Genomic DNA, 27,495 nt, shown 5'->3' on the forward strand with positions numbered 1-27,495 from the left:
CACCAGGGTGTCCTAGATGGGCCGAGGAGTCCTACACACAGTCTGGGCCTATTCGTTCCAGGGTCTGAGAAGAAAACATAGGCCCACCTGGTACCTTGCAGCACCAGCCAGATGGATACTATTAGTGTGGGAAGAAGTATGGTATGTCTGTTCACGGGAGAAAGAGAGAGAAAAGGAGAGAGAGAGAAAAGGAGAGAGAGAGAGAGAGAGAGAGAGAGAGAGAGAGAGAGAGAGAGAGAGAACGGTTCAGGTCCTGTGGACAGAGGCATATCTGAAGAGATGAGAGAGGAAGGGAGTGGGCTGAGATGACAAGGGAGCTGATCCTTTGATCAGTGGCAAGACATGGGAAAGCTTGCCCTGCACTTTGTCTGGGCAGCACAGCAGAGATCACCCTGTGCATGGGAGCACAGGGGAGCCAATCCTGAGAAAGTGACCACCCCTCATCTTCCACAGACTGGCATGGGCTGGGGAGGGATGCTCTCTCTTCACCCCTGTCCATCAACGTCTAAGGCAGATGGGAGAGTGGACCCTGAAGTAACAAGGGTGGGAGTGCTACCCCTGCTCCCTAAAACACTCGGGAGAGCAGGCCCTGTACTTTTCCAGGGCAGCACAATAGAGCCAACCCTGTGAATACGGGGGGCGGGGGGTGAGCTCTCCCCATTTCTCATTTGTCTTCTGGTGGTATGGGCAAGGGAATGATGCTCTCCTGCCTGCCCATTAGTCCTGAGGCAGGTGGTAGAGCTGGTCTGTGGTCATAAGAGTTGGAGACCTATCCTTAAAAGATAAGAAGAAAGAAAGAGGACGGGGGAAGGGGAGGGAGAGAGAAGGGGGATAGAGGGGAGAGTCTGACTTGAGTCCCTCTGATTCCTATCTTGCCGCATGACTTCCTCTCTCTTGCACATGCTCCCCGGGTGGCCGCCCACCATATTTGTGGTGTGTTAGGGAGGATTTTCTTTAGATGCTGTGCTGAGAGAGGTCCTGGGCTTTCAGCCTCCAGAGAATAAATAAACCACTTTTCTTCGTACAGTCACCAGCCTCGGATGTTTTCTGATGCCAACAACAAGCTAAGCGGGATTTGAGGACGTGAAGAGTGTTTTGTCTACAGCTTTCTGGGACATTTGACTCATGCTTTAGTGTGGCCCTGTTCATGTAGTCCAGAGTTTTATGAACCACCCTGGTGGCCATGTCCCTTTAGTAGTCTTTTTTTTTTTCTCTTTTCCTTTTTTTTTTACTTTTTTATTTTTTATTTTTACTTTATAAATAATACCATTCAAAACTTCCACTTCCTCCCCTCCTCCCACTTTCCTTCTGCTTCCCCACTCACTCTCCCCTCTCCCCCTCCAGTCCTAAGAGAAAGTGGGGTTCCCTGCCCTGTGGGAAGTCCAAGGCCCTCCCCTCTCCATCCAGGCTTAGGAAGGTGTGCATCTAAATGGACTAGGATCCCAAAAGCCAGTACATGCAGTAGAGACAAATCCCCATGCCATTGTCATTGGCTTCTCAGTCTGCCCCCTTTGTCAGCCACATTCAGATGGTCCAGTTTGATCCCACGTTCGTTCAGTCCCAGTCCAGCTGGAGTTGGTGAGCTCCCGTTAGATCAGGCACACTGTCTCAGTGGGTAGACCAACCCGTCGTGGTCCTGACTAGAGTCTTCACCTTTAGTAGTCTTTTGACCAAAGTCATTGTCTGGGCTCAGGTTAAGTTCTCCTTCTGTGTGCTCAGCCTTAGGGATGGCGTCAGTGTCCAGTGTAGCCAGCTGATGAGATTTGTCACCTGCCTTCCTTCCTCACTTCCTACTCTCTGGCGACCGCCCTGACCTGACATGGGGGGGGGGGCGGTGTGTGTCGTCCCCCCCCACTCCGCTCTCAGTTTCACTTTCACGTGTCCTGTTTCCCTTCCCACTGCTCTGTCCCAGTCAGGCCCTCACACCTGTCTCCCGGCCACATTCCATTGCTTGTGACATACTTTTAATGGATCCTAACAATAACTTTCCCTCCATCTCCTTTGCTATTTGATACCTGAGAATGAATCAGACCTGGCAGTTCACCTTTCCATAGTGGGTTCCTGCTCTGTCTGTCAAGGTTCTCCAGAGAGGCTGTCGACAGAGGTTTCTGTCCTGCCTGGTCCCGCAGCCGTTCAGTCCCCCCGCAAAAAAAAAAAAAAAAAAAAAAAAAAAAAGTGCACAGAGGTCTACATTAATCATAAAACTAGTTGGGCTATTAGCTCAGGCTTCCTGTTAACTAATTCTTACATCCTAAATTAGCCCATAATTCTTTTCTGTGTCAGCCGCGTGGCTCGGTACCTTTCGCAGCACTAATGGTGTAACTATGCCTGTCTAGAAAAGATCAGCGTGGATTTGCTGGATGGATTGGCACTTACGGTGATGAAAGACCCAGCGTCTCATATAGAAATTCCCTCTGCAGATGGAGACCTCAGGATACTTACATGAAGGGTCTGCCTGTCAGCTGATGGGCTTCTGAGCGTGGGTCCCTTATAGACACAATAACACAAAACCATGCAATCTCATGGGGTTCCACCCCTAGACAAAGAACAAGAGGCAAGGAACTGAGTATAAGAGAGGGAGAATTAGCTTCTCCTAGGGATGAGCCCCCAAACTGGTTATCCAATGCCAGTCAGTCAGTCCTGAAATCATGTACACACAAGGCACATGAAATGGACCAAGCAGGTTGTATGCATCTGTTTATACATATACATGCATCAGTAATAATAAAAGAAAGAGAGGCATCACTAACTTGAGAGGAGTAAGGGGTTAGAGGTAGGAGATACAGGTGCTAGAAAAAAGAGATGGGGAAACTGATGTGATTAGATTTTCATTTAAAATTTTGGAGTAATCTAAAAAAAAGAAGTTAGGTGGGTGCTGAGAACTTGGACACAATCAACGGGGTGACCCACTGATGAGTTCCTAGCTGAGCAGGTCATTAGGCAGGGCCTGCCTGCAGAAAGGTCCCTGGGGCATCCCTTTGAAAGGTATGTCTTGTTCGTGGACCATTCTCTCTGACTCTTTGTCAGCTTCCATAAGGGGAGCAGCACTGTGTTGTATATGTTCCCCAAAGTGATGCCACAGTCCAGGAACAGCAGAGCCAAGAGACCATGGATTGAAATGTCCGACTCTGTGAGCCAAGACAGATCTTTCCTCCTCCTCAGTTTGTCTTTCTAGGTATTAGGTCACAGAGATGTAAGGGTATTGATATATTGGCTTATTCCATATCTGGACATTTTACTTTGAGCATGTTATGTTTCATTCTGAAGGCCTGAAGACCCAAAATGCTGTCTCTGCTGCTTCTGTGAGTTCTCAGGTCGTGAGCCTGGAGTTCTGACATCCAAGGTCAGAAGACTGAATGCTGCCCACACACACGGAGTGAGTCCTCCCCATAAGCCCATGGAGAGTCAGAAACAGTTCTTCAACAGAGAGAGAGAGAGAGAGAGAGAGAGAGAGAGAGAGAGAGAGAGAGAGAGAGAGAGAGAGAAAGGGGGGGAGCGCAAATATGCCCACCCAGGGTTCTGTATTCCTTAATTTAATTGACTGAATTCCTAAAACCAGCTGTCACTCTCCTGGCTAATGTACATCGTGAGCTGTGGATGTGATACAGTCCTGGCCAATAAGAAATGGGAGGTGTCCTTGTTAGTTTCATGTCAACTTGACCCACACTAGAGTCATCTGGGAGAAGGGAAGGGCAGCTAAGAAAATACCTCCTTAAGATCCAGCTGTAAGGCATTTTCTTACTTAGTGATTTATGAAGGGAGGGACCGAGCCATTTTGGATAGGGCCACTGCTGGGCTGGTGGTCCTCAGTTGTATATAAGAAAGCAGGCTGAGCAAAGTCATGAGCGTAAGCCAACAAGCAGCACTCCTCCATGGCCTCTGCATCAGCCCCTGCCTCCAGGTTCCAGCCTTGTTTGAGTTCCTGTCCTGACTTCCTTCAATGATGAACTGCAATATGGAAATGAAAGCCAAATAAACCCTTTCCTTCCCAAGTTGCTTTTGGTCAGGGTGTTCTGTTACAGCAATAGAAACCCTAAGACCACAACAACTCTTAGAAAAGAAATTATCTGCCAGTAGTGGTGATGCACGCCTTTAATCCCAGCGCTCGGGAGGCAGAGGTAGGCGGATCTATGTGAGTTCGAGGCCAGTCTGGTCTACAGAGCTAGTTCCGGGACAGGCTCCAAAGCCACAGAGAAACCCTGTCTCGAAAAAAAAAAATAAGAAAAGAAAAACTAAAAAATAAAAGAAGCCCTAAGACAGGAGGTATCAAGGAAATAAAAGAACTCACACAACAAAAGGTTTAAGACAATGAAGAAAGACATTGAAGAGGACACCAGAAGATGGAAGGATCTCCCGTGTTCTTGGATTAGTAAGTAGGATTAAGATTGTGAAAATGGATGGTTGCCAAAAGCAATCTACAGACAAAATCCCAGTGCAACTCTTCACAGAAATTGAAAACAGTCTACAGATTCATATGGAAACATAAAAGACCAAGGAGCCAAAACAATTGTCCACAATAAAAATACTAGAGAGTCTGAAGTGTTGACTCAGCAGTTAAAAGCATGAATTGTTCTTGCAGAGGATCCAGGTTCAGTTCTTAGCATCTACGTCAGGCTGATCACAACTGCCCCTAACTCCAGAAAACCCTATGGCCCCTCAGGGCACCTGTATGTATGTGGCACACATAAACTTGTATGTGTGCGGACATATGTACATATACACAAAAATTAAAAAAAAATCTGAAACAACAAAACTACCAAAGGTATCAACATCCCTTGACTTCTAGTTATACTGCTGAGGGATAAAAACAGCTTGGTACTAGCATGAAACAGAGAACAACAGACTAACATCGAGGATCCAAATATAAGTTCATGCTCCTGCAGCCACCTGATTTTTGCCAAAGAGACCCAAAACATACATTGGAGAAAAGCTAGCATCTTCAACAAATGGTGCTGCTCAAACTGGATAGCCACACATAGAGAAATAAAATTAGAGGCTTACCTCTCACTTCGCAAAAGCTCAACTCCAGATGAGTCAAGGACCTCCGCATAAGACCTGATGCCCTGAAGTAGAAGTACAAATCTTCTTATAGATACAGGAAATGCCCTTCTGAACAGCACAGGCATTTGACACACAGGACCACATATGAATTCACAGCACCTGTGATAACATGTATAAGACCTACAAACGGTCAAGCCAGCCAAAATTCCAGCATGGATAGGGGAAGGCATCATAAAGTCCTACCCCGAGTTGAGAAGATTTTGGCAATGGTGGGCTTCTGGGAGAGGGAGAACCTGTTTTCTTCAAGGATGCTCTCTCCGTGAGGCTGTCCATGCTCCAGTAGATTGGCCTACCCACACACACACTTGCACATGGAGGCAGCGTTAGGTAGACTTAGAGGACTTTAAAAAAAGAACATATGAAACTGGGTGGTGGTGGCACGTGCCTTTAATTTCAGCACTCAGGAGGCAGAAGCAGGTGGATCCCTGTGAGTTTGAGACCAGCCTGGTCTATAAGAGCTAGTTCCAGGACAGGTTCCAAAGCTAAAGAGAAACCCTGTCTCAAAAAAACAAAACAAAACAAAAGAGAACATATGAAATTGGAGGGGAATGTGGTAGTGGTAGAGGGGAATAGCAGAGGAGTTGGAAGGGAAAGGATGGGAGACAGATTTGATCATACATACATGAAATTACCAAACACTAAAAAGAACATATATATCACTAACCTTGCAAGAATGGAGGCACAGGGAAGATGCCCTCTGCCTTGTCTCTGGAGAGAGAAAAAAAAATGGGAAGGACTCCTCAGGTCAGTACAGGGTCAGGAACTCAAGGTCACCTCTCCCTCTGAAATCAATGACTTCTGCCAGACAGGTGGTGGTGCACAGCTTTAATCCCAGCACTCAGGAGCCTGAGGCAGGCAGATCTCTGTGAGTTCCAGGACAGCCTGGGCCTACAAGAGTGAGTTCCAGGACAGCCAGGCTGTTACACAGAAGCTCTGTCCTGAAAACCAAGAAAAAAAATGAGAGAGAGAGAGAGAGAGAGAGAGAGAGAGAGAGAGAGAGAGAGAGAGAGAGAAACAATGACTTCTAACATGGCTAATGAGGTGAGAATGTATTGCAGGGCTTTGCTGATCTGCATCCTTTACAAAGCCCAGTTTTGGAACAGCTGAGAAAATGGTCAATGTTATTTTTAGGTGTTGTTTTCCTAGAGATTTTTAAGAGCAAATATGATATTTTGGGTTATTTCTAGGTCAGTGGAATGTCGGAACTTATGGACTGAGAAACTCTTGTTATAGACTAGTGACCCACAAAGCGAGTGTAGACTGTAGCCCACACAGGCACCCACTACAGACTCGCGTTCTGTCCATTGTGGGGAATAAAGTTTTCCATACAAGCACATGGCCCGTGTGTTTTATGATGCCTTTCTCAGGATATGTGTTCAATCTTAATTTTGTTGAAATCCTTTTCTTTCTTCCTCTTGAAATATAAGTTCCATAATGTTGTTTCTTGTATCACCCATCATGAAGAAATGTGTTTCTTTTTCATGATTGGCAGCTTGCATCGCAAAAAGAGCATCCTGTATCACTGCTTTGTGTATCGTGCTCATTTTACAGGGCTTCATCCTAAACGTCAAGCTATGTAATTGATTCTTTGCCTGCTTATTAACAACCTAACTGTGTTTCTTTCTTTAATAAAAGCTAACGGGCTTAGAGTGGTAGTATGTGCCTACAATCCCAGCATTCTGTGGACTTAGACTGGGACACCGCGCTTTCGTGCATTGGAGACCAATGTAGGCTACATGATGAGTTCAAGACCAACATGAGCTACAAAGCAAGATCCTATCTCACCGACTAAAGGAGAAGATTGTGTGTGGGGGGGCACAATAAACAAACAAGAAATGAATGAATTGGAAATGGGTCTGTGAAGAGACTGTCTGCCTGGCCTGCCCACAGCATCACCTTTTCTTTAGGTCTTAGAAGTTTGGGCTCTTTCAGCTAGCAGTCCAGCTCCAATGCCCTTCCCTACAGCATTCCCTGCCTCTCACCAACTTCTCCACTGGGTTATGGCAGGAACACAGTGTGCCTACATCCTCCAAAGTCCCTAGATGAAGCTGCTTCCCAGCCACTTGCTCCCAGGCGCCATCTTTCTCCCCCACTACCACCCTAACCCTGCACAGGTCCTGTGAACAGATTAACTTGCAGCACGGGTTATGATGATGATTATTGCCAACTTGATGGAACCTAGGATCACCCCTGGAGATAAATCTCTGAACATGTCTGTGAGGAAGTTTCTAGATTGGGTGAACTGAGGCTAGAAAACTACTTTGAATAGGGACATCGCCATTCCATGTGGGACCTCGGGGAAACTCTGAGGGGCCTGAGAGACCCAAGGAGGCCCAAGGGCAACCAAGCACTGAGGGAAGTGTGCAGTGGCCTAGTGCTTGCTTGGATCCTGCCCTGGGATGCCCTGCAGAGCTGCAAGATCTCTTTGACTCTGGGCAACAACAGGATATCTGAGATGAGTCTCAGCAACGGTCCAGTATCTATGATGCTTCAGAAACCAGAAACCTTGAACCAGACCAATGACTCACTGGAATAAGTATTTGCATGTAAAGCTGTTTGAGTGAAAAATAATATATTCTGTGTAACACACAACAGTTTGCAAAGCTACTTTGATGAACAAATGTGTGATGGAGAAGGGGAAGGATACTGGAACAGGGCAGCCGGTGCACAGACACAGAATTAGAGACAATGGCAGCAGCAGGTGTGTAGCATGGCTGCGGTGACTGAGGGAATGCGTTATGCCGAGCAGGGCTGAGGGTGGTGTGCAGCAGCTCGTGTTTGCGCAGACTCTGCCCCCAAACTTGCGGCTCAGCTGCATAATCACCCTGGCTCTGGGCAATTGCAGGATGTCCGAGATGGAGACAGATTCATTTTCTGGACTGAGTATCCTTGAAAGAACTTCATGGTCTGTGCTGCCACCAGAGACCACCGTGATGTTCCTGGTCTATTTTACCACTGGAGGACCTATGGCTATATGTGTCCTGGGCTGTTGCCTGAGGCCGTGTCAATTGCCTGTGGTCAGTGTTACCACCAGAAGCCATGCGGATGTCCATGGTGGTCTGTGCTCCTGATTGAGGCCATGTTGATGTCTGTGATCTGTGCTTCCACTGAGGACCACGTTAATATCCATGATCTCTGTTGCTACTGGAGGCCATGAGGATGTCCATAGTCTGTGCTTTGGTCGAGGACCTTATTGATGTTTGTTGTTTATGCTTCTGCTGGTGGCCACATTGAGATCTGTGGTCCGTGTGGCCACCAGAGGCTGTGTGGTTGTCCATGGTCTGTGCTCCCACTGGAGGCTATGTTGATGTCCGTGATCCATGTTGTCACCGGAAACCATGTGGAAGTCTATGATCCGTGCTACCACTGTTTGTTACAGGCACAGAAACTTCTTTTACAATGGTATCTGTGACTGCAGACTCACAATTGAGAAATGAGAGCCATTGAAGGTTTCTGTGACAACCCCTGCCACGCCCACCAAAGGAAACAGTCTGGACAGGAAACCATTGAAGTGAAGAGAGCCCTTAAAATTGTGATAGGAATGCTGAAGTGTAGCTCCTCACAGTTGATAGCTTCTGGCAGGGTGGGTGGGGGAGGCTCAGTTTTCTTTAAGGGACTGAACACTGGGATTGTGAGCACGCTCCAGAGAGGATATGCACAACACAAATTGAACTTGGTGTACTTTTTCTTCTTTTGTTGTGGGGTTGGGGGGATGACAAATGGTGGATCAGGGTGCCTTGTGTGAAATTCCCAAATAATCAATGAAAATATCATGTTGGAATGAGAGAGAAGCAAGCTTAGCACCAGCGTTTCTCTCTCCCTCTGCTTCCTGATTGTAGGTGCCACGTGACCAGCCGCCTCACACTCCTGCAGTTGGGCTACATTCACCCTTCAAACTGTGAGCCAAACAAACCCTCTTTCTTAAGCTGCTCTTGTCAGAGCAATGAGGAAACAACAGAGGCAGTGTTCAAGGGGACAACACGCCCAACAGCCAGCAGCCTTAAGGAGACCTAGCTAATGCTGTTTCTGCTCTGCCAGCAACCTTGAGTGAGCCCCTGATACAAGACGCCCAGATTTCCTGAGCCAGTCTGTGAGGAAGTGTTAAGACGGTCGCCAGGAAAGGCCCAAATGGGTGTATGACGGGGCTCCACATTCAGCCACATACCACCCCACCTCCCCAAGCCATCATCACACAGAACGTTAGCAAACCAGGTGGGTTGGCGTGGGAAAGTAATCAGGGGTCCCTTCTGCTAGTCATCTGCATAGCCTCTCTTCCTTGCTAGAGACTACTCTGCTCACTTAGCCTGGGCTGGCCTCCCTTTTCAATGACTCAACCCCACTTGTCAAGCCTGGTCTTGACTGCTATCTCTTCTTGTAAAGCCATTGTGGAATTTTGCTTCTTGCTGTGGCAAACTATCTGATGGGAAGGAAGGATTTATTTTGGCTCAGGTTCCAGGTGGTTCCTGACATTGTGGGCTGGAGAAGAGCAACACAATGAATGTCAAGGTGGGGCTAGGTGGGGAGGCATGGGAACGCTCACATCCACTGATTTTTCTCATTCCCTGTGGGGTGGTGCCTGCTCCACTCAGAGTAGCTCTTCCCGCTCTGGAAACACTTCACAGACACTCAGAAGCCTGTCTCCAGGGTCATTCTAAGTTCCTTTTATATTTATTATTTACTGACACACAGCATGCAACAGGCACGCAAGTGGAGGCCAGAAGACAAGCTGTAGGAGTGGGCTCTCTTCTTCACCACGTGGGCGTGGGCAGGGTGGGCACAGAACACGATCATCAGACAAGGAGGCAGGTGCCTATTCCTGCTCAACATTTTGCTGGCCCCTGGACCATTCTAAATCCAACCAAGTTGACAATGAAAGGTTCTCACACCATCTTTTTTTTTTTTTTTTTTTTTTTTTTTGTGGGGGGGGTGGTGGTAGGATGGAGGATGGGGACAGTACTGGAGAGATGGCTTAGCACTTACAAGTGCTGGCTGCTCTCCAAGAGGACGTGGGTTCAATTCACAGTATCTACAAGGCCATTACCCAAGGAATCTGAAGCCCTTTCGGGGCCTCCAAGGGCACACGGTTGGAGCACAGACATACAGGCAAAACACGCCCTACAAACTAGAGTTGTGGGGTGTGTGTGTGTGTTTACACACTACATATTTAAAGCCTGTGTCCAGCTTTGGTCTGTCTACCCCATCACACAAGACTGTGTTTTAGATGGCACAGCTGCAGATGGTGGAGTTTCCATTTCTCTGAGTCCCTGGATGAGCTTGGGGGCAGAGCCAGCTACCACTGAATGAATGGGTCTGGAACACTCTGAAGGCCCCTGGGCTAAAGCTTGATCTCTAGCTTTCTGCTTTGGGAAGTGCAGGAGCCTTTCAGAGACAGGGCTTGGGGTCTTTAGGCTGTTGGGGCATACTCTTAAAGGGGGATTATGAACCCTTAACTTCTCCGTCCTTCTCATCCTCACTTTCTGGTCATGAGGTAAATACACTTCCTCTCTTGTCTGCTTCTCCCAGAGGGCCTTGCCAAAGGCTTCAAAGCAGCAGGGCCAAGAAATCATGGACTGAGGCCTCTAAAATATGACCCCAAACACACATTTTTTAATTTTATTATCACAAACATTTATAATAGTGACAGAAAGCTAACATGAGTCATAGACTTTCGGCATATGTAACATGGCCTAGAACAAAAGTTGTATAACCTAGCCTATCCTGACGAATAAACTTTTTGCCTAAATTATAGACAATATTTTTGCACTTACTGACTTAATTATACTCTATCAGCACTTAGTAATTTCCGACTAGATTCTCCTTGCTAATCTCCTCTCAGCAGTTTCAAGCAACTTGACTGTAAAGACTATTTTTAAAAGTTCTTATTGCATTAATTTATTTTGTGTATGTGGGGGGGGGGATTGGTGAGTATGTGTCATGACCCAGACATGGAGGTCAGAGCACAGCTCGAGGCACCAGCAGGAGCCAGTTCTCTCCTTCTATGATGTGGGTACGGGTGTTTGAACTTGGGTCATCAGACTTGGCAACAGGCACCTTTTACTGTTGGCCATCTTAGACTGTTAAAGTTTGTCTCTGCGGGACTGGCACATTGCCATAGAGTGCTTGTCTGGTAGGAACAAAGTTCAGAGTTTGATTCCCAGCATACGTACATATGTGTGTTTGTGTATGTATATATATGTATATACACACATATATAACATTATATACATATATATGTATATACCATGCTGTATGCTTCTAAAGCTCTTGATGAATGCTAGGATGGGTGCCAAAAGTGAATGAAAATGAAAACTTCAATGAGTCAACTCGAGACTTTCTTTTCAACTGTGGTTTCCTCATCTATTTTCAAGTGAGTTCTAAGTAAGAGAGACTTAAAAACATGGTTTGACTTCCATCTTTGGGAAGATGAGGGCCACATGTGTAATACGCGTTAGTATCACACTGTCGTTGTCATTCCAGTCACACTCCAGGGAACCCCTGTTTCATGATGGTCGTGGTGCGTGTCTATGAGGTCAATCATCTTACAGTTTATACCTCTGCCACAGGGAGCCCACCAGACAGGGCCACTCCGACACAGTTTGTAGCCTAGCCAACTGAAAGTCTTTATTCCAGCCGGCTGGGACCAGGCTCAAGTATTTGGGTCCGAAGTGTAGAACAGAGGGTTTTTGAAGTCTGGAACACAGGGTTTTTGACGGCAGAAGCCACGTCCTGGTCCTGGTATCTTGCTTGGCAGCTGCAGTAGGGGCTTCTCATAAGAAGCAATTTGACAGAAGCTGAGATAAGCGGTTAGCTGGAGGGGGTTCTGCACAGGCAAGCAGTTAACAGCAGCTAAGATAACTTAGCTGGGGGCATCTTGACCTTGGGTTCCCAGAATCAGAATAGAGCTGGGTAATTTTCCATGGGATTCTCCATCAAGGAGATAGAATTCTAGCTAAACCTGAAATGGCTTCAGCAAGAACACAAGATGCAGGAACTTCTACACTGTCTTGTCCTATCATACTTCAAAAAACTTCGTTCGGCCCCAAAGAGTAAAGATGTTTGAAATATTAAAACAGTGTAGTTCACCAGCTCCTAACCTTTGACAAACATCTTTTCACCCCTCATGCCCTGCCCACTCCATCCCACCCCGGGGCTGGTGGTTTCCAACATCTTACTGGAGACAAAAGGAACAGGAATGATTTGGAAATTTGAAAAGAATTGTCTGCTGTTCCCAGAGGAATGAATCACCTTCAAATCAGACAAAAGCTCCCCCCCCCCCCCCGCCCCCGCTGCTGCAGCCTGAAGAGAAAGGCAAGGAGCCCACTCCTCACTTGTCTTCATTCTACGAACACTGAGTGTGGAGATTGTCCCCAGTGAGAGAATGAACAGAGAGGGCATGAGGCAGGGTGGGAAGGAGTTAATGCCAGGTAGAGATTGATCACGCTGGTCCGTCTCATTGTGCCTCTTCTCTTTGCAGATATAGAGAGAAGACTCCAGCTGCCTGACTGTGTAGACTCCCGGCTCCCAGGTGGTTCTCTGTACGCAGGTTAACTGTAGATTGGAGGAGGCGCAGTAAAGCCTCCTTGGAGGGCGATCTGGGACTTTGATTAGCTTGCTCCGAATTCAGCTTTTCATCAGTGTTGGCTGAGAGGCTGGGAAATCATTATCACCTGGCATCTTATCTGGAACTAAAGTCTCTACCTTTTCAGAAAGCAGTCAAAAATAGTTAAGAATGCGGAAGTAGGCCAAACCGAGGGCTGGGGAAAGCAAACGGGTGAGGCAGGTTCTTACACCTGGACACTTTTACTGACTTTAGCCTTTCTGTTTAACCACACAGGCTACATGGAGTTAAAAGAATGTAATTAGCTGGGCATCCATAGTCCCTGCTGCTCCAGAGGTTTCTATTACATTAATTTGGTGTGCGTGTATGCATGTGTGTGGGCAAGCGCCCATGGCCCAGATGTGGAGACCAGAGGGCAGTTTGCAGAGTTGGCTGTCTCCTTACACCATATGGGTCCTAAGAGTTGATTGCAGGCTTCTTGGCAAGCACCTTTACCTGCTGAGATTTCTTGCCAGATATTTTTTTTTTTACTTTAGGCAGGGTCTCACTAAATTGCTTAGACTGGCCTTGAATTCACTCTGTAGTCTTGATTTTCTTTTTTAGACTCTTTTAATATGCCTGGCTAGGCTTTTTGTTTGTTTGCTTAATTCAGTAACTAAACAAATTCAAAGGGATCCAAGGCTATCAGCCAGCACCAGCGGATAGAAGTGGAGGAGTCAGGGAGCTCAGCTCTGTGATCAACTAAGATTCCATCCATCACGGGCCACCCAGGACCTACTAAATGAGGTGCCAACCAGGCTTCGGTTACAGACAATGCCACAGCACAGAGGCATCCTCAAGATACCTCAGGCTAACATCTTTAGTGTGGTGAAGGCTCCCAAGACTAAGTTTTCCAAAGATTCTGTTCTAAAGTCAGCAAACAGTCAGACCTGGAGTGACAGACATAGAGGCTTGTGTAAATGGTTCAACTGTCTTCAGGACAGTCAGCTGTGTTCACCAAGAGCCCAGATGTGTGTGCATCCTTCAACCCCATAATTCTACTTCTGAGCATCTGAGTATGCAGAGATGTCCTCATTAGTTAGTGTGCACAGAAGGCATCTTAGAGTTCACGGTGTCGGGGAACATCCACTTGTCAGCAAGGGCTTAAAAAGAGTGATGGTAGCAAATGATAATTCTGCAAAGATTAGGAAGCCTAATTATCAGGTTTTCAGAGAGCATTTAGTACCAGAAAAAGAACCACAAGGCAGCATCATATTTAAAGAGAGGACAAAGATTAGAACTAGGATTGGGGACACATATCTGCAATCCCAGCTACTCAGGGGTTTAAAGTGGAAGCTCAAGGTCTAGTTGGATCTGGAAATACTTTTAATACTAGTGCTTGGGAGGCAGACAAGGGTTCTCTGTGAGTTTGAGGCCAGCCTAGTCTACATAGCAAGTCTACATACAAGCAGGACAGCCAAGACGAAATAGAGAGATCCTGTCTCAAAACAAAATAAACAGCAAATAACCAACTAAAATATTTAGTAACTAGAGCCCTAGCGTGGAGAGATGTCACACATCCCTCATGTTTTTTCTTACATCTCACCAATCTTGCATAGATAGTAACCCTAATGCATGCATCCTTTTGTCTTGTGGTTTTATGTTTGCATGTGTGCGTGTGTGTGTGTGTGTGTGTGTGCATACGCACACGTGTGCATGTGTGTGTCCTTGTGAGTGGCCTCAGAGGATAGTTTGGAGCAATCAGTTCTCTCCTTCCACCTTGTGGGTCACAGTGATCAAAATCAGGTCTCCCTACTCTCTTCCTCCTTCTACGCTTTCAGGACTCACACACGAAGGTGCTTATGAGTCTGAGTTAACTCATTCCTTTTAAGGTCACAGGATATTGGCGCGGACATATTTTGCTTTTTCATTTCCTTGCCAGTGGATGTGTAGACTGTTCCCATCTTTCCTCTCTTGCAGCAATCTTCTTGGAACGGAAGTGGGATTCTCCAGCTGAGTTCCAACAAGTCGAATTGCTGGATGAGCTCTTGCAATGTCAGAGACACCAAACTGTCCTCTGTGGTGGGCTAGGATGCTTGTATCTCAGCATGTGACCACAAAATGTTGTTCTCTTCTTACTCTTGGCAACAGTTCACCACTTTCATGGGTCAAAATTTATCTTTGTTTTTATTTTCAATGAGAGTAAGTTTGAATGTTTCCAATTATCTTTTTCAAAAGATTTATTTATTTTATGTATTTTTTTTGCCTGCATGTATATTTGCACAATAGAAGAGGGCATTGGGTCCAACGGGACTACAGTTATGAATGGTCGTGAGCCACCATATGAGTGCTGGGAATTGAATTCAGTACCTCTGGAAGAGCAACCAGTGCTCTCAACCACGGAGCCATCTCTCCAGGCTGCTCCACACCTTTTGCTACACCAGTGTACTGGTCAGGGCTCTCTAGAAAAGCAGAACTGATAGAGTAAATATATGTATTTACACACACACATGCATTCATATATATGGTACTTATTAAAGTGCCATACAGGCTGTGGTCCAGCTAGTCCAACAAAAAGTCCAAGAATCCAACAGTTGTTCAGTCCCCGAGGCTGGATGTCTCATTGGAATCCTGAGGACGGAGGCGCTAATGCCAGCAAATTGAGAGCAAGGGTAAGCAGCAAAGAGCAAACGCTTCCTTCTCCCACGTCCGGGGAGGTGTGGGAAGGTGTGGTCCAGATTAAAGGTGTTATCTTCCCACCTCAAAAAAAAAAATCCGGATTAAAGGTGTGCATCTTCTCACTTCAAATAAAGAAGAAAAATCGCTCACAGGTGCATCCATACTCAGCTTCTTGGGTTTTAGTTAATTCGAGGTACAGTCAAGTTTGCAACCAAGAATAGCCATCACACCCAATAAAGGGAATTTTTGCATCTGTGTTTTGATATAGCTGTGCTGGAGGTGGAGAGGAGCTCGGTGGTTAGGAGCATGTTCAGCTCTTGCAGAGGACCCATGTTTGGTTCCATATATTTCTTATTTTACAGGTCTGTAACAAAACACCAGCTTTTGGTTTCTATAACTTCATTTTGTGCCATTTCTGCTTTTTTATTATTATACCCTTCCTTCTGCTTTCTCTGTGTTTATTTAGCTGACATTTTCCTACTGCTTATCTCTGTGATGAAGGCCATTGGCAAGAGCTCCCTCCTAATGTCTGTTGGATCGCAGTCCAACAGTCTTGCTATGCCAGCTTTTGCACTCGCTCCCTTCGGATTCTGTTCCTCGGGTCGGAAGGCTACTTTGCCGTCCGAGCTTTAGGCACTCACTTCTGAGTATTTTGCAATTTCAAGCCTGCTTTTCTTGTTAACCTGCATGTAATTTTCAGTTTTTCAGATAGGTTATTTTTCTTTTCCAAAAAAAAATGTATAACAAAAATATTTATCGTTCAGACAGGCCACAAAGATGAATACAACAAACACCTGTGGGTACATCTGCCATGGGCATCACTTCTCTTCAGAAAGAAAACTCAAATGTATACTTACAATTTCTAATTTTATTTTTTTGCAAATAGGTGCTTACAGTAAAAAAGAAAAAAGAAAAAAAAATCGCCTGACTTCCTGGCCCCTTCCTCAGAAGCAGCTGCAGTAACGGATTTCGGGCACGGTTTGCGCACGGGCTTCTGGCCTGGCGTGTTGTTGACTTCTAGTCTCGCTGAGCTGTGGTTCGTTGAGTGTGATCTGAAGATTCTCTGGAAGTTGCCGAAGCTTTGAGGTCCAACATACAGTCAGCTTCTGTACCTGTTCCAGGAATAACTGAAAAGAACACATCAAAGCTCCTTCTCTACACTACAAGGCTAAGCTCATAATTTCTCTGATCCCTTCCAGAGCATCGAGGCGAATGACCCACCTGGCCGGAAACTTCCTCCTCAGCTCAGGCCTTGACTACCCTCCTCAGTGTCCTTTGTCTTGCACAGCACTTCTGTGCGAGCAAAGCTCGCTCACATTTTAGACTCCACGTTTCCTGGGAGCGCGTGAGCAGCAACGCGGTCGTGGAGTGGATAGTTCGTTCAGTGCTTGGTATCAAAATGGTAAACACAGAGCCAAAAGAGACTTTGAATCTTCGTTACTGGGGTGACAGGTCTGTTCTTCCTGGCGGATCTCAGTCATTTCTCAGTATCTGTTCCTAGGGAACGGCCTTGTTTGTGGGTTCAAGAGGGACACTGAAACAAAATGTTGGGAGTATGACGTTTATTAGAAGTGTTATTAACGCCATAGACAGACAGACGGCAGCATGGAGCAGGCTGTGAAGGGGGGAAATCAAGGGCCCACAAAGCAGAAACAGGAGGAGTACGTTCATGAGGATGCGGATGGTTTCACAGTGTAAGCCTGCAGCCTCCCGTTCTGACTCCAAGACCAACACTCTGTTCGATGTAAGCTCACTTCCCCAGCACTGAGACTGTTGGAGATTCAGAGACCACATCTCAGAAGCTGCCTTTCTCCGTGAGAGGGAGGAACTCTTGCAGACATTGCGAATGGATTCCAATACCACATTCTTAGGCCCACTGGACCAGTTCACCTCACTGAGCCCTCTGGCTGACTTACCCGCCTCATCCTCATCTGCCGGAACGCGTCAGGGGTTGAATGTGAATAGCCGGCATCCTTCTGGTTTCTGCCATCTTCACATCTCAGAGTCAGCTGCGCAAGCCCAACCAAAGGCCGCTATAAGATGACTCTGTATTAGCTTTTCCTCTGAGATGGAGCGTGGTTCAGCTAACCATCACACTTGCAGTTGGGGTGCCAACCTTAGCCTCTCTTTGGAACTCATCTTGACGTATGTTCCAAATCTTTTGGCTCCATCCTCTTACCCGCCCCCCTCAGTACTTCCTCAGCTCCTATAGGCAGAAGAATATTCCTCTATAGAGAAGATATAAAGTCAATGCTGTGGCGCCAGGCTGTTCACCTCCCATTTCAATGATAGTTTACAGTTACCCAGGGTTTACCCCACCCCCGGTGGTCCACAGTTCATCTTCACAACCCTGCCTGTCCACAGTCTGACACTAATAGTCTTCCTTTACAGATGGGGCCAGGGGTTCATTCAGTGCTTTGTTAGAGAGTGCCGAGATTTGGGGTTCAAGACCCAGGATTTGACCCCGGCCTTCTACCTCCAGAGATCAAGCTTTTAGCTACCTCGGTGCTATTAGTCCACCTACTTAGTTGAAGGCCTCTCCAAAGGTTAAGGAGCTGTTGTAAGACTCCAGGGTGGGTGAGAGGCAGAGTAAGAATGTGCTTTCAGAGATTTGACTACGCACTTTGTGCAACTGCATCATTAGTCACTCTTCCTGGGCCACGGTGCATTTCCAGCTCGAGAGTGGGGTCTGGAATGTATGCAAAGGAAATGCCTTTAGCGGTCAACTGGAGAGACTTCAAAGAAGTGACTCCTTTTGGTAATTTCATCAGGTCTCACAATTCTTAGGGGAGCATGGCTAGGGCTTAACCAGCACCATGCCACACCTCTCAGCTGCTCTCCTAGCTCCGGCAGCAATCAGTTCTTTGAAAGCTCGCGAACACTTCCCTATTCAGGACTTTTACTTGTGTGTGTTCGTGTGTGTGTGTGTGTGTGTGTGTGTGTGATGTGGAGGTCAACCATGTGGTTCTCCCTCTCCTCTCCCCTCCCCTCCCCTCTCCTCTCTTCCGAGAGGCTTCACAGTAGCTATGGAGCCAGTCCTGGGGACCCGCTCAGTACACCAGGTTGGTCTCGAACACACTGCCTGCCCAGTAAGCACTTTGCAGACAAGAGTTATGTAACCGACTGTTATTACTCGTTTAGCAGCTCCACGAATGGCCAACGCTCAGCTAGTAACAGCAGAGCCAAATTTCTAGCTCAGGCTACAGGAAAACAAAACCCACATTCTTCCTCTCCAGTTTAAAGCCAGCATTTTTAACCCACAAGACAGAACGTGGGCTCTCCTCCGCAGAGCTGGCAGCGGGGGCGGCGGAAGTCGTTCCGGGAAGTACAGAAGCTGCCCGGGAAACTTCGTAGTTTGGGACTCAACCCACAGCTGTTGAGGCGCCATAGCAACGGGGGTGGGGGCGGGGGCCGGAAGTACTCCCCTAGTGAGCGGGAGAACGTGCGTAACTCACCAATAGGTGTTCCCTATTGCAGCTCTCCCCGCCTCGGAGGCGGGCCCTAAGAGCGACTTCCGGCGTGACCGCTGCTGGTCGGCTTCCGGGCGTGCGGTGCGTATGAAGGCCGCGGGGCGCTGCGGGTACCAAAACGGGCGTCGTTGGGGCGACTGGAGGACGGCAGTGGGGTCAGCGGGGCGTACGAGAGCGGTGTCCGGCGCTGACGGGGATATTGAGGCCCCTTAAAGGGCACGGATTGGGACCTAGCTCCGTAACAAGTTAATTGTTTATTTCTAATTTAATTTTTTTTAAAAATTGACCTTTTGAGACGTGGTCTCACCATGTAGCCTAGGCTGCTCTTGAACTCCTGTAGCTCCTGTCTCTGCCTCTTAGTGGGTCAGGCGGAGAAAGTGCACCTCGTCACTATGTTCACTGTCAGGTGATAGCTGACCAAAACAACCACCCCAGCCTCGTGCCTTGCCCCCCAGTGCCCCCTTTGTTTTGTTTGTGGAGCCGGTATTTGAAAGCCCAAAGCTAAATGTGTTCAGAATTATCGGTTTGTCCGATTTGGGAAAGGTTTAGGGTTCCTGTATTATGTTGCACATAGTACTGATAACCCCAGGTCACATGGCTAACCCAGGCCAAGTTCTCAAACGGAAGACTGGAGAAGTATAGATAAGGAACCTTGACTGCGGTTTTACTTATTTGTGATTATGTGTACGATCATGTTTTTCAATACGGAGTTTCTCTGTGTAGTCTTGACTGTCCTGGAATTCACTCTGTAGACCAGGCTACCCCGAACTCAGAGATCCACCCGTCTCTGCCTCCTGAGTGCTGGATTTAACGGTGTGCTCCACCGCTGCCCGGCAATCATGATTTTTATTGTTCGTCGAGTTTTTTTTTTTTTTTTTTTTTTTAAATCTGCTGGAAGTGGCATAAGAACAGAGACCGCTTTTGTTGTCCCACCCCCTTCTCCATCACCGTCACCTGTGTTCCTTTGTAACTTCAGTTCCCTCCTCTGTGAAAATGTCCCTCTAGAGGTTCTGGTGAGTTCGAAACCAGGCTGTGCGGTCGGAGCACCAACACTACCTAGCACAGGCCGCCCGTTGGTGCCCCAGGCTTTGCTTATCGTGCGGACCCCTGAATTTTAAAGTCCTTTGGGTAAGCAGCCAGTACGTGTGGTTAATCCTCTCTCAGTCTCTCTCCTTCGATGGCTGTCATAGCAGCATGCAGGCACAGCTCCTGGGTACCTTTCCTACTCCCACTTCTGACCTCCTCCCCAAATCACCCCATTTGACCTCTCCCTCTGCCACACTTCTCTCTTTGACTGTATTTACATATTTTTTTATTATGTTATATGCCTATAATCTGTAGAACAAAATAAAAAGCACCTACATGTGCGCCACCACAAATTAAGTATACTATCCCCCCACCACCACCACCACCACCAGAGTCCTCTCTCCTCCTCAGAGTACTCACTGCTCTGGATTCGGCTTCCTTGCTGTTGGTAGGTCTCACTGACCGTGTAGGGTCCTGTGATGAATACCATTTTCAGTGTTTGGCATCCTGTGTGAATGTGTGACTTGCTCTTTGCATCTGGTATAGTTTTGTATTGTTTTTTTTTTTTTCTTTTGAGACAGAGTCTCTGTATCACTGGCATTGTACAACAGGCTGGCCTTGAACTCAGATCCATCTGTCTCTGCCTCGCTGCTGGAGAGAAAGGCATGAGCCATTATGTCCAGCTTTCATGCATTTTTGAGCAGCATCCATGCTGATGTGAGTAGCCCTGCTTTCTTCACTGTGCTGGTGGTCCACGATGTGATTAGAATCTCTTTAGATGCCTAGTCCTTGGTTGATAGGCATTCATAGTGTTGCCATAGTTCCGTTACGGGATGCCTCTATGGACACATTTCCTGGGGCCAGAATGTATATAACAATAGTGTCTCTGGGGCCACGCAAGACTGCTGGAATCTACTCCACCAGAAGTGGAGGGAAGTCGTAGTCAGGCATTCCACTCTTACTCATCTGAAGATCCCTTTCCCTCCTGTTCCCTCCCTTTCTTTCTGTTCCTCTCCCTTCCCTTCCTGTTTTCTTCTCTCCTTTGGATTTACTTTATTTTATATATGTGTGTGTGTGTGTGTGTGTGTGTGTGTGTGTATGTGTGTCTGAGTGTGGGTATGTTCATGGTGCCCTCAGAGGCCAGAGCCTTGGATCCCCTGAGCTGGACTTAGGTGGTTGAGTGTGCTGGGAACAGAACTCCAGTCCCCAGCAAGAGCAGGGCATGCTTTTAATCCCTGAGCTGCCTCTCCTTTCTCTTTCCTTTTTGATAGGCAGTCTGTCTCTCTAGCCCACACTGGCTTGATCTCAAACCTGCTCTTCCTCCTGCTAATGCCATCTGGATTCCAAGATTCCTGGGTGTTGCTGTAGCAGTGTCTGTGTGGCGCTGTATTCACTTGCCTGACCACAGTAAGACTGATCAGTAAGCTTTTTCTTTCTTTCTTCCCGTTTTTTTTTTTCTTTTTTTCCAAGACAAGGTTTCTCTGTAGCTTTGTGGCCTGTCCTGGAACTAGCTCTCGTGGACCAGGCTGGCCTCGAATTTACAGAAAGATCCAGAAAGATCCGTCTGCCTCTGCCTCCCGAGTGCTGGGATTAAAGGCGTGCGCCACCACCGGCTGACTGCTTAGCTTTTTAATGCACTCTTGTGTACACCAGCCTCTTACACTGTTTCTGTGCTATTCTCTTCAGTTCTTCCTTCTTGTTCTGTCGGGGTTCTTAGTGTATTCTAAAGAAGATTCTTGTGGTTATGTGTATTTTAAACACCTTCCAGCTTATAGCCTCCTCCCCTTCCTTCCCCTCCTTTGGTATTTTTGGTGCGGGTTCTTTAATGAAATCAGTCAGTAATGTATCTTATGCTTTGTCTTTTGTGGCTTTTGTATCTTCTAAGGACATCTTTTTCTACTCTTGGATTATATGTTCTCCTAGTGTCATTTACAGTTGTAAAGTTTTTCCTTGACCCTGTAGGTTTGAGTTTGTATATGGTGTGAGGTAGGGGTTAAATTTTATTTTTCACATATGGCTAATCATTTGCCTCAGCACTGTGTGTGTGTGTGTGTGTGTGTGTGTGTGTGTGTGTGTGAGTATATACCACTGCATGCAGGTGTAAGTCGGAGGCCTACTTTTAGGATTGGTTCTCCTTTCACAGTGTGGGCCTGGGGATCAAGTTCAGGATGTCAGACTTGGGCTTGGCAGCAAGCATCCCATCACTGACGGATTCAGCCGAGAGCCCACCATGGCAGCTTTCACAGAAGGTTTGCTTTGGCCTGAGCCCTGTGCTCCACCGTGGCGCGTCTCCACACTCACGCACACCTCCTGAGTTCCCCATTCTGCTCCACTGGTCTCCTGTTTCTGTACCCTTGCCATGGTTCGTTCACCATTCCTGTCCTGATGTCTGGTGGGACTAGTCTTCCCACCTTTGTTCAAAGATATTTGACATTTTGTCTGTAGTTTTAGAATCAGCTCGTCAATCACATTTGGATTATTCACAGAGCCTGCTTGAATTTTGATTGACTTCGTATTAGTCTGATAGCACTGGTCCAGTGTCATTTTGAAGTGGCTTCTTTCGTTTCTATGTTTTCTGCAGTTATTTTTATGTTCCATTTTGTAGATTAAGACAATTTGTGCAGCACAAGAGCTCCGTGGGAGAGAACCTGTGTATCATGGGTGTGGCAATATGTTGGACCTCCCGCATCACACACATGCATGCATACATGTAGTTCCCCTGCTTTTCATCTTTGTTAGCTTTTTAGTGGGAATGCATTTTATCAACTTGTTTTTGTGTGTGAACTGACTCCATATTTGCTTTTTACCTTTATTCTGACTCCCACTTTGTTGATTGATATCGTTGCTGGAATGGATTATTTATTTATGTCTCTTTTTTTCTTTCTTTCTCTCTTGCTTCCACCCTACCAAGGCCTAGGATCTTGGGGCCCCTGCATCACCAGACCTGGCTAGGAGGGATTATTTATAAGTGCATTCCTTAAGCTCTGAACAAATGGACTTTTCTTAGTCACCTCTTTGCTATTGGCTTCTGACTTCATTGTCTCGTGGTCAGTCCAGTCTGTAGCCTGGCTCTCCGGCTGCCTTGGCTTGTCCTGTTCTGCAGCCAGCATGGTGGGCACAGTCATCCCCTTCATCTTCTGCTCTTACGCACACCTCCTCTCCCTGTGCTCTGTGTTGTGTTCGCCTTGTGAACCGAGGACCGTGAGCACCCACCTAGTGTGGACTAGTGTGTGCTGCCAGGATCCTGATGAGTTGACCTTGAGGCTCATGAGGCCTCATTGTAAAGCCGAACATTTTAAGCAGTTGTGTGACCTTTTGCCACTTTGTGATGCTCTCTATTTCTGCTAATCCTTTGTTTATTTTACTAGAAAGTGTATTTTGACTCATTAATTTAATAAAAGCTCTCTCAGTTTGCAGGATAGTTAGGTTTCTAGCATTTAGAAATAATGGAACATACTTTAAAATCTTGTCTAAGAGTTTTTAATCTTTAAATTGGTTTTCCTTTCTTCTCTTTTCTTCCCCTCCCCTTTTCTTCTCTTCTGTATCCCAAGGGTTGAACCTAGGGCCTGGTGCATTTTAGGTGAGCTCTCTGTTATTGAGCTATTTTTCTTCATTGTTATTATTAATCTAATTGTGTAACCGGAATTCATGTTGCCTGTCACGCAAAGGCAGAAATTGAATCTTTAAGCCATGCTTATTCATTGAGCTGGCAAACTGGGAAGACAGAATTAAATTAAAAAAGAAAAATGTAAGCCAGGCATGGTAGTGCATGTCTTTTGTCTCAGCGTGCTCAGGAGACAGAGGCAGGCAGAGGCAGGAGGATTTCTGTGAGTTTGAGGCTAGCCAACATAGTGCTTTTTACACAGTGCATTTTCAGCCACCAGGACTGCATACAAAGACTTTTTCTCAAAAACAAACACAAGTCTACCTTCCTTCTCTCATTTTCAGAAAGTTAATTGACAGGGGGCAGGAAACAGGCTGGCATCACTGCAGGGTGCAGTCTTGGCCCTCTGCTCTGATGGTCATCCTAACCTTCAGGGCTCATGATGCTTTTCTGGGTATCCTCTGCAAAGTTTTCCCTTTTATAGTCTTTCCTTGTGTTTGGGGAGAGGAGGACCAGAGTGCGATGTGTGGGTGTGTGGCTGCTGGCCTGCACTGTCCAAACAGCGAGGGCCTGCATGGACAAGAGTAGATAACGGAGCGGGCAGACTTAGGGCTTGTAGAAGTGTACATGCTGGTGGCAGGCAGTCAGAGGAAGTGGCTATGAGGAGTGTACCTTTCCAGCTTAGAGAGCCAGCCCATGAAACTGATGACAGTGACACAGTTTTTATTTTTATGTCTTTTTTTCATTAAGTTCTTGGGAAGCCTTTGGTAGTCTTATTTCACTTAAAATCAGTTTTTTTTGCCTTAAAGATATGTTTTCTTATTGCTTTATAGACAAACAGACTGAGCATAATAGCTAAAAATGTTCTCAGTCTGTTGGCCTAACGTCTTGGCAATATGCTTGTTGGAACACAGGATCACCTCAGATGAGTGATAACTGTGCTTCACAGTGCTGAGCTGTGCCATGAGCAGCGGCCAGCCAAAGGGGCTCGGTTGTAGTACAGTGTAGATGCGTGTGAGGACTAGGCAGGCCTGGTAAGCAGGACTCTCAGTGCCTCCACCCAGCTTCACACCCATGTGCTTAGTGCTTACAGGGCCCCGCCTGCCTGGCAGGAGCAGGTGTTTTGATCTGCCTTGTGTCGTGTGTTTATCTTTGTGGTTTGTAGAAAGATAAGTTTTTATTACATTTATTTTTGTATGTGTGTGTCTCTGTGGGCGTGGATTGACACATGCCGTAGCATTTGTGTAGTGGTCAGAGACAACTTGCACGAGTTGGTTCTTTTCTTCTACCGTGTGGGTCCTGGGGATTGAACTCAGGATGTGAGCCTTAGTGGCAAGTGTCTTTACCTGCTAAGGCATCTTGCTAGACCCAGAAGATAGCTTTCTGAGAGAGTGCAGTGGACTGTAGAAATAGCCCACAGTCCTCCTGTGATAGATGCTTTATTGGCAGCTGGGGAGAGTGGAAGGAAACCAGAGTCAAGTGCTTCTCAGGCGTGTTCTCAGCAGTGGGTGTTATGCTTTTATAGGGAGAACCCAAAGCTTTGACTTAGTTTCTCAAGGTAAGTGGTCCAACTAGGGTCCAGACTCAGAACTGTTCAGTCGTAATTGGCACAGGTTTGGTGGTTTTTGTTTTTTTTTTTTTTTTTTTTTTTTTTTGTGGCACTAGGCTATTACCTGTGTTAAGTCACCTGAGTTACAGAAGTTCTTGGGAGAATATTTCTGTCATTGTTTCCACTCTGCAGGCCAGAAACTGAATCATATGGAGACTTCAGCTGCCTGCTTACCACTTCATATGCAGTTAGTCCAGGAGGCTGTGGTTCAGTTGTGGCTCCAGCAGCTCTCAGTCCACACTGCTCAAAACCAGTGGCACGAGCTTGAGCCCTGACCCGATCTCTTCACTCCTGCAGTCATCAGCACGAGGAGCCGAGCTTTGACAACTGCAGCAGTGTTTGCTTGTCAACACAGACTAGGGCAGACCCCCCACCATTGCTCTCGCGCATGCAGGTGACGGTGGCTCTTCTTTTTCAGCTCCCCCGACATGCAGGGCAGCACGAGAAGAGTGGGTGCCATGACGGATGTCCATCGGCGCTTCCTCCAGCTGCTGATGACCCACGGTGTGCTGGAGGAGTGGGAGGTCAGGCGTCTGCAGAACCACTGTTACAAGGTCCACGACCGTAAGTGTTGTGTCCCTGTTCCCGGCAGCCCCTGGTCTGTATTAACCTAGTGATGTTGGGATAACAGCATGAGAGGTCATTTGGAAGTCCTGACCCGACCATTCAAGACTCTGATCGCCTCTTTCTCCACCTCCCTGAAGTGACTCTGACGCTTAGTCTGACAGGCAGAAGCCTGGACTCTGAAGGCGTGAGTTACAGTTCACAACAGGGCTCCAGTGTATACTCCAGCTTTGTTGTTTGTTTTAGCTAGGGTTTCTTTTGCTGTGAAGAGACACCATGAAAACAGTAACTCTTATAAAGGAAAACATTTAGTTGGGGTGGCTTCTATTTTCAGAGGTTTAGTCCATTATCATCATGGTGTGACGTGGTGACGTGCAGGCAGACATGGTGCTGGAGAGGTATCCAAGTGTCCTACATCTTGACTTACAGGCAAGGGAATTGGTCTGTCTCACTGGGTGTGGCTTGAGCATATAAGAGACCTCAAAGCCTGCCTCCATAGTGAACCCTTCCTCCAACAAGACTACACCTCCTCCCAAAAAGCTACACCTCCTAATAGCACCACTCCCTTTGGGGAACATTTTCTTTCAAACTACCACATTCCACCTCCTGGTCTCCAAAGGCTTGTAGCCATATCATAATGCAAAAATGCGTTCAGTCCAACTTCAAAAGTCCCCATAGTCTATTATTGTTTCAAACCTATTTATAAGTCCAGAGATCAAAGTCTCTTATCTCTTAACTATAATTCCCTATAAAATCAAAACCAAAAGCAGATTACTTACTTTCAACATTACCAAATGCAAGGAAGGGGGCATAGCAAGGAAACACTGGACAAAAGCAAGACTGAAAACCAGCTGGACAAACTCCAAACTCTGTGTCTTCATGTCTGATGTCAAAACACCCTTGAGATCTCCAATCCCTTTCATTTTGCTGACTGCAGCACGCATCCTTTCTTGGGTTGGTTCCACTCCCTGCCAGCAGCTCTCCTCAGCAGGTGTCCCACGACTCTGGCATCTCTAACATCTTCCAGTCTCCAACAGACCAGACTTCAGTTTCACAGCTTCTTGCAATGGCCTCTCTAGGCCTCATTCAGGGACACTCCTGACACATGCCTGGCCTCAGTGGCTTTCCTTAGTCGCAGAGGCAAATTCCATAGCCCTTCCTTTTCTTCTGTCCCTAATTCCAGAACCACATCACCAAAGCTGCCAGTTCTGCTGCTTATTGGGGCTGGAACATGGCCTTCTTGTTCAATTACATCTTTACCAGCTCTCTGTTTTCCATGGTTTCCTTCACTGTCTAAACTTGGCTATTCTGGAACTTGCTCTGTAGACCAGGCTGGCTTCAAACTCAGAGATCTGCCGGCCTCTGCCTCCCATGTGATGGGATGAAAGGTGTGGGTCACCATTCCTGGCTCTAAGCTTCCTTTTCGTTCCTTCTCACAAATTGGAAACTTAGCTGGGTGGGATCTTGCCCTGCAGTCACTATTCTCTTTATTCTATTTCTTAATATATTTATCTCCTTGAACACAGGATTTAGCTCTGTTCTGCTTCCTGGTGCTCCTTTTCTCCTCAAATTTTACATTTTGTTATTTACCCTGCTTAGCTTTCTCCTTTTCATTATAAATCTCCATCAGAGTTAACAACAAGAGTCTGTACTGGGCTGTTTGTAGATTTCTTCTGCCAGCAGAATAAATCCAAAATACTTTAACCTCAGACAGACTTTTGGAAAAGGACAAAACCACAGTCAGGTTTACCACAGCAATACCTCAGTCCCTGGTATCAACTTCTGCCTTAGGCTTTCAATTGCTATGAAGAGATACAATGACCATGGCAGTTTTTATAAAGAAAAGAAAACATTTAATTGGGGTGACTTCCATTTTCAGAGGTTTAGTCCATTGTCATCATGGTGTGACATGGTGACGTGCCGATAGACATGGAGCTGGAGAAGT

The 27,495-nt window shown here is 46.7% G+C and overlaps 1 protein-coding gene across 3 annotated transcripts in view; it reads left to right on the plus strand.

Moving 5' to 3' along the window:
* Window positions 1–18,744: 18,744 nt before the first annotated feature.
* Window positions 18,745–27,495, plus strand: part of Nsmce1 (NSE1 homolog, SMC5-SMC6 complex component) — a 29,583-nt gene continuing 20,832 nt past the window's right edge. Inside the window, exons 1-3 of one of the 3 annotated variants that reach the window (XM_050143204.1) lie at window positions 18,835–18,992; window positions 19,753–19,875; window positions 25,405–25,550. In XM_050143204.1, the coding sequence (XP_049999161.1) occupies window positions 25,415–25,550 (136 nt within the window). In that variant the 5' untranslated portion in view covers window positions 18,835–18,992; window positions 19,753–19,875; window positions 25,405–25,414. The other 2 variants (XM_050143203.1, XM_050143202.1) reach the window with 2 other exon arrangements.

The sequence above is a fragment of the Alexandromys fortis genome, unplaced genomic scaffold (genome assembly GCF_014885135.2).
Source record: "Alexandromys fortis isolate MF-2015 unplaced genomic scaffold, M_Fortis_MF-2015_v1.1 scaffold_45, whole genome shotgun sequence".
Lineage (NCBI taxonomy): Eukaryota > Metazoa > Chordata > Mammalia > Rodentia > Cricetidae > Alexandromys > Alexandromys fortis.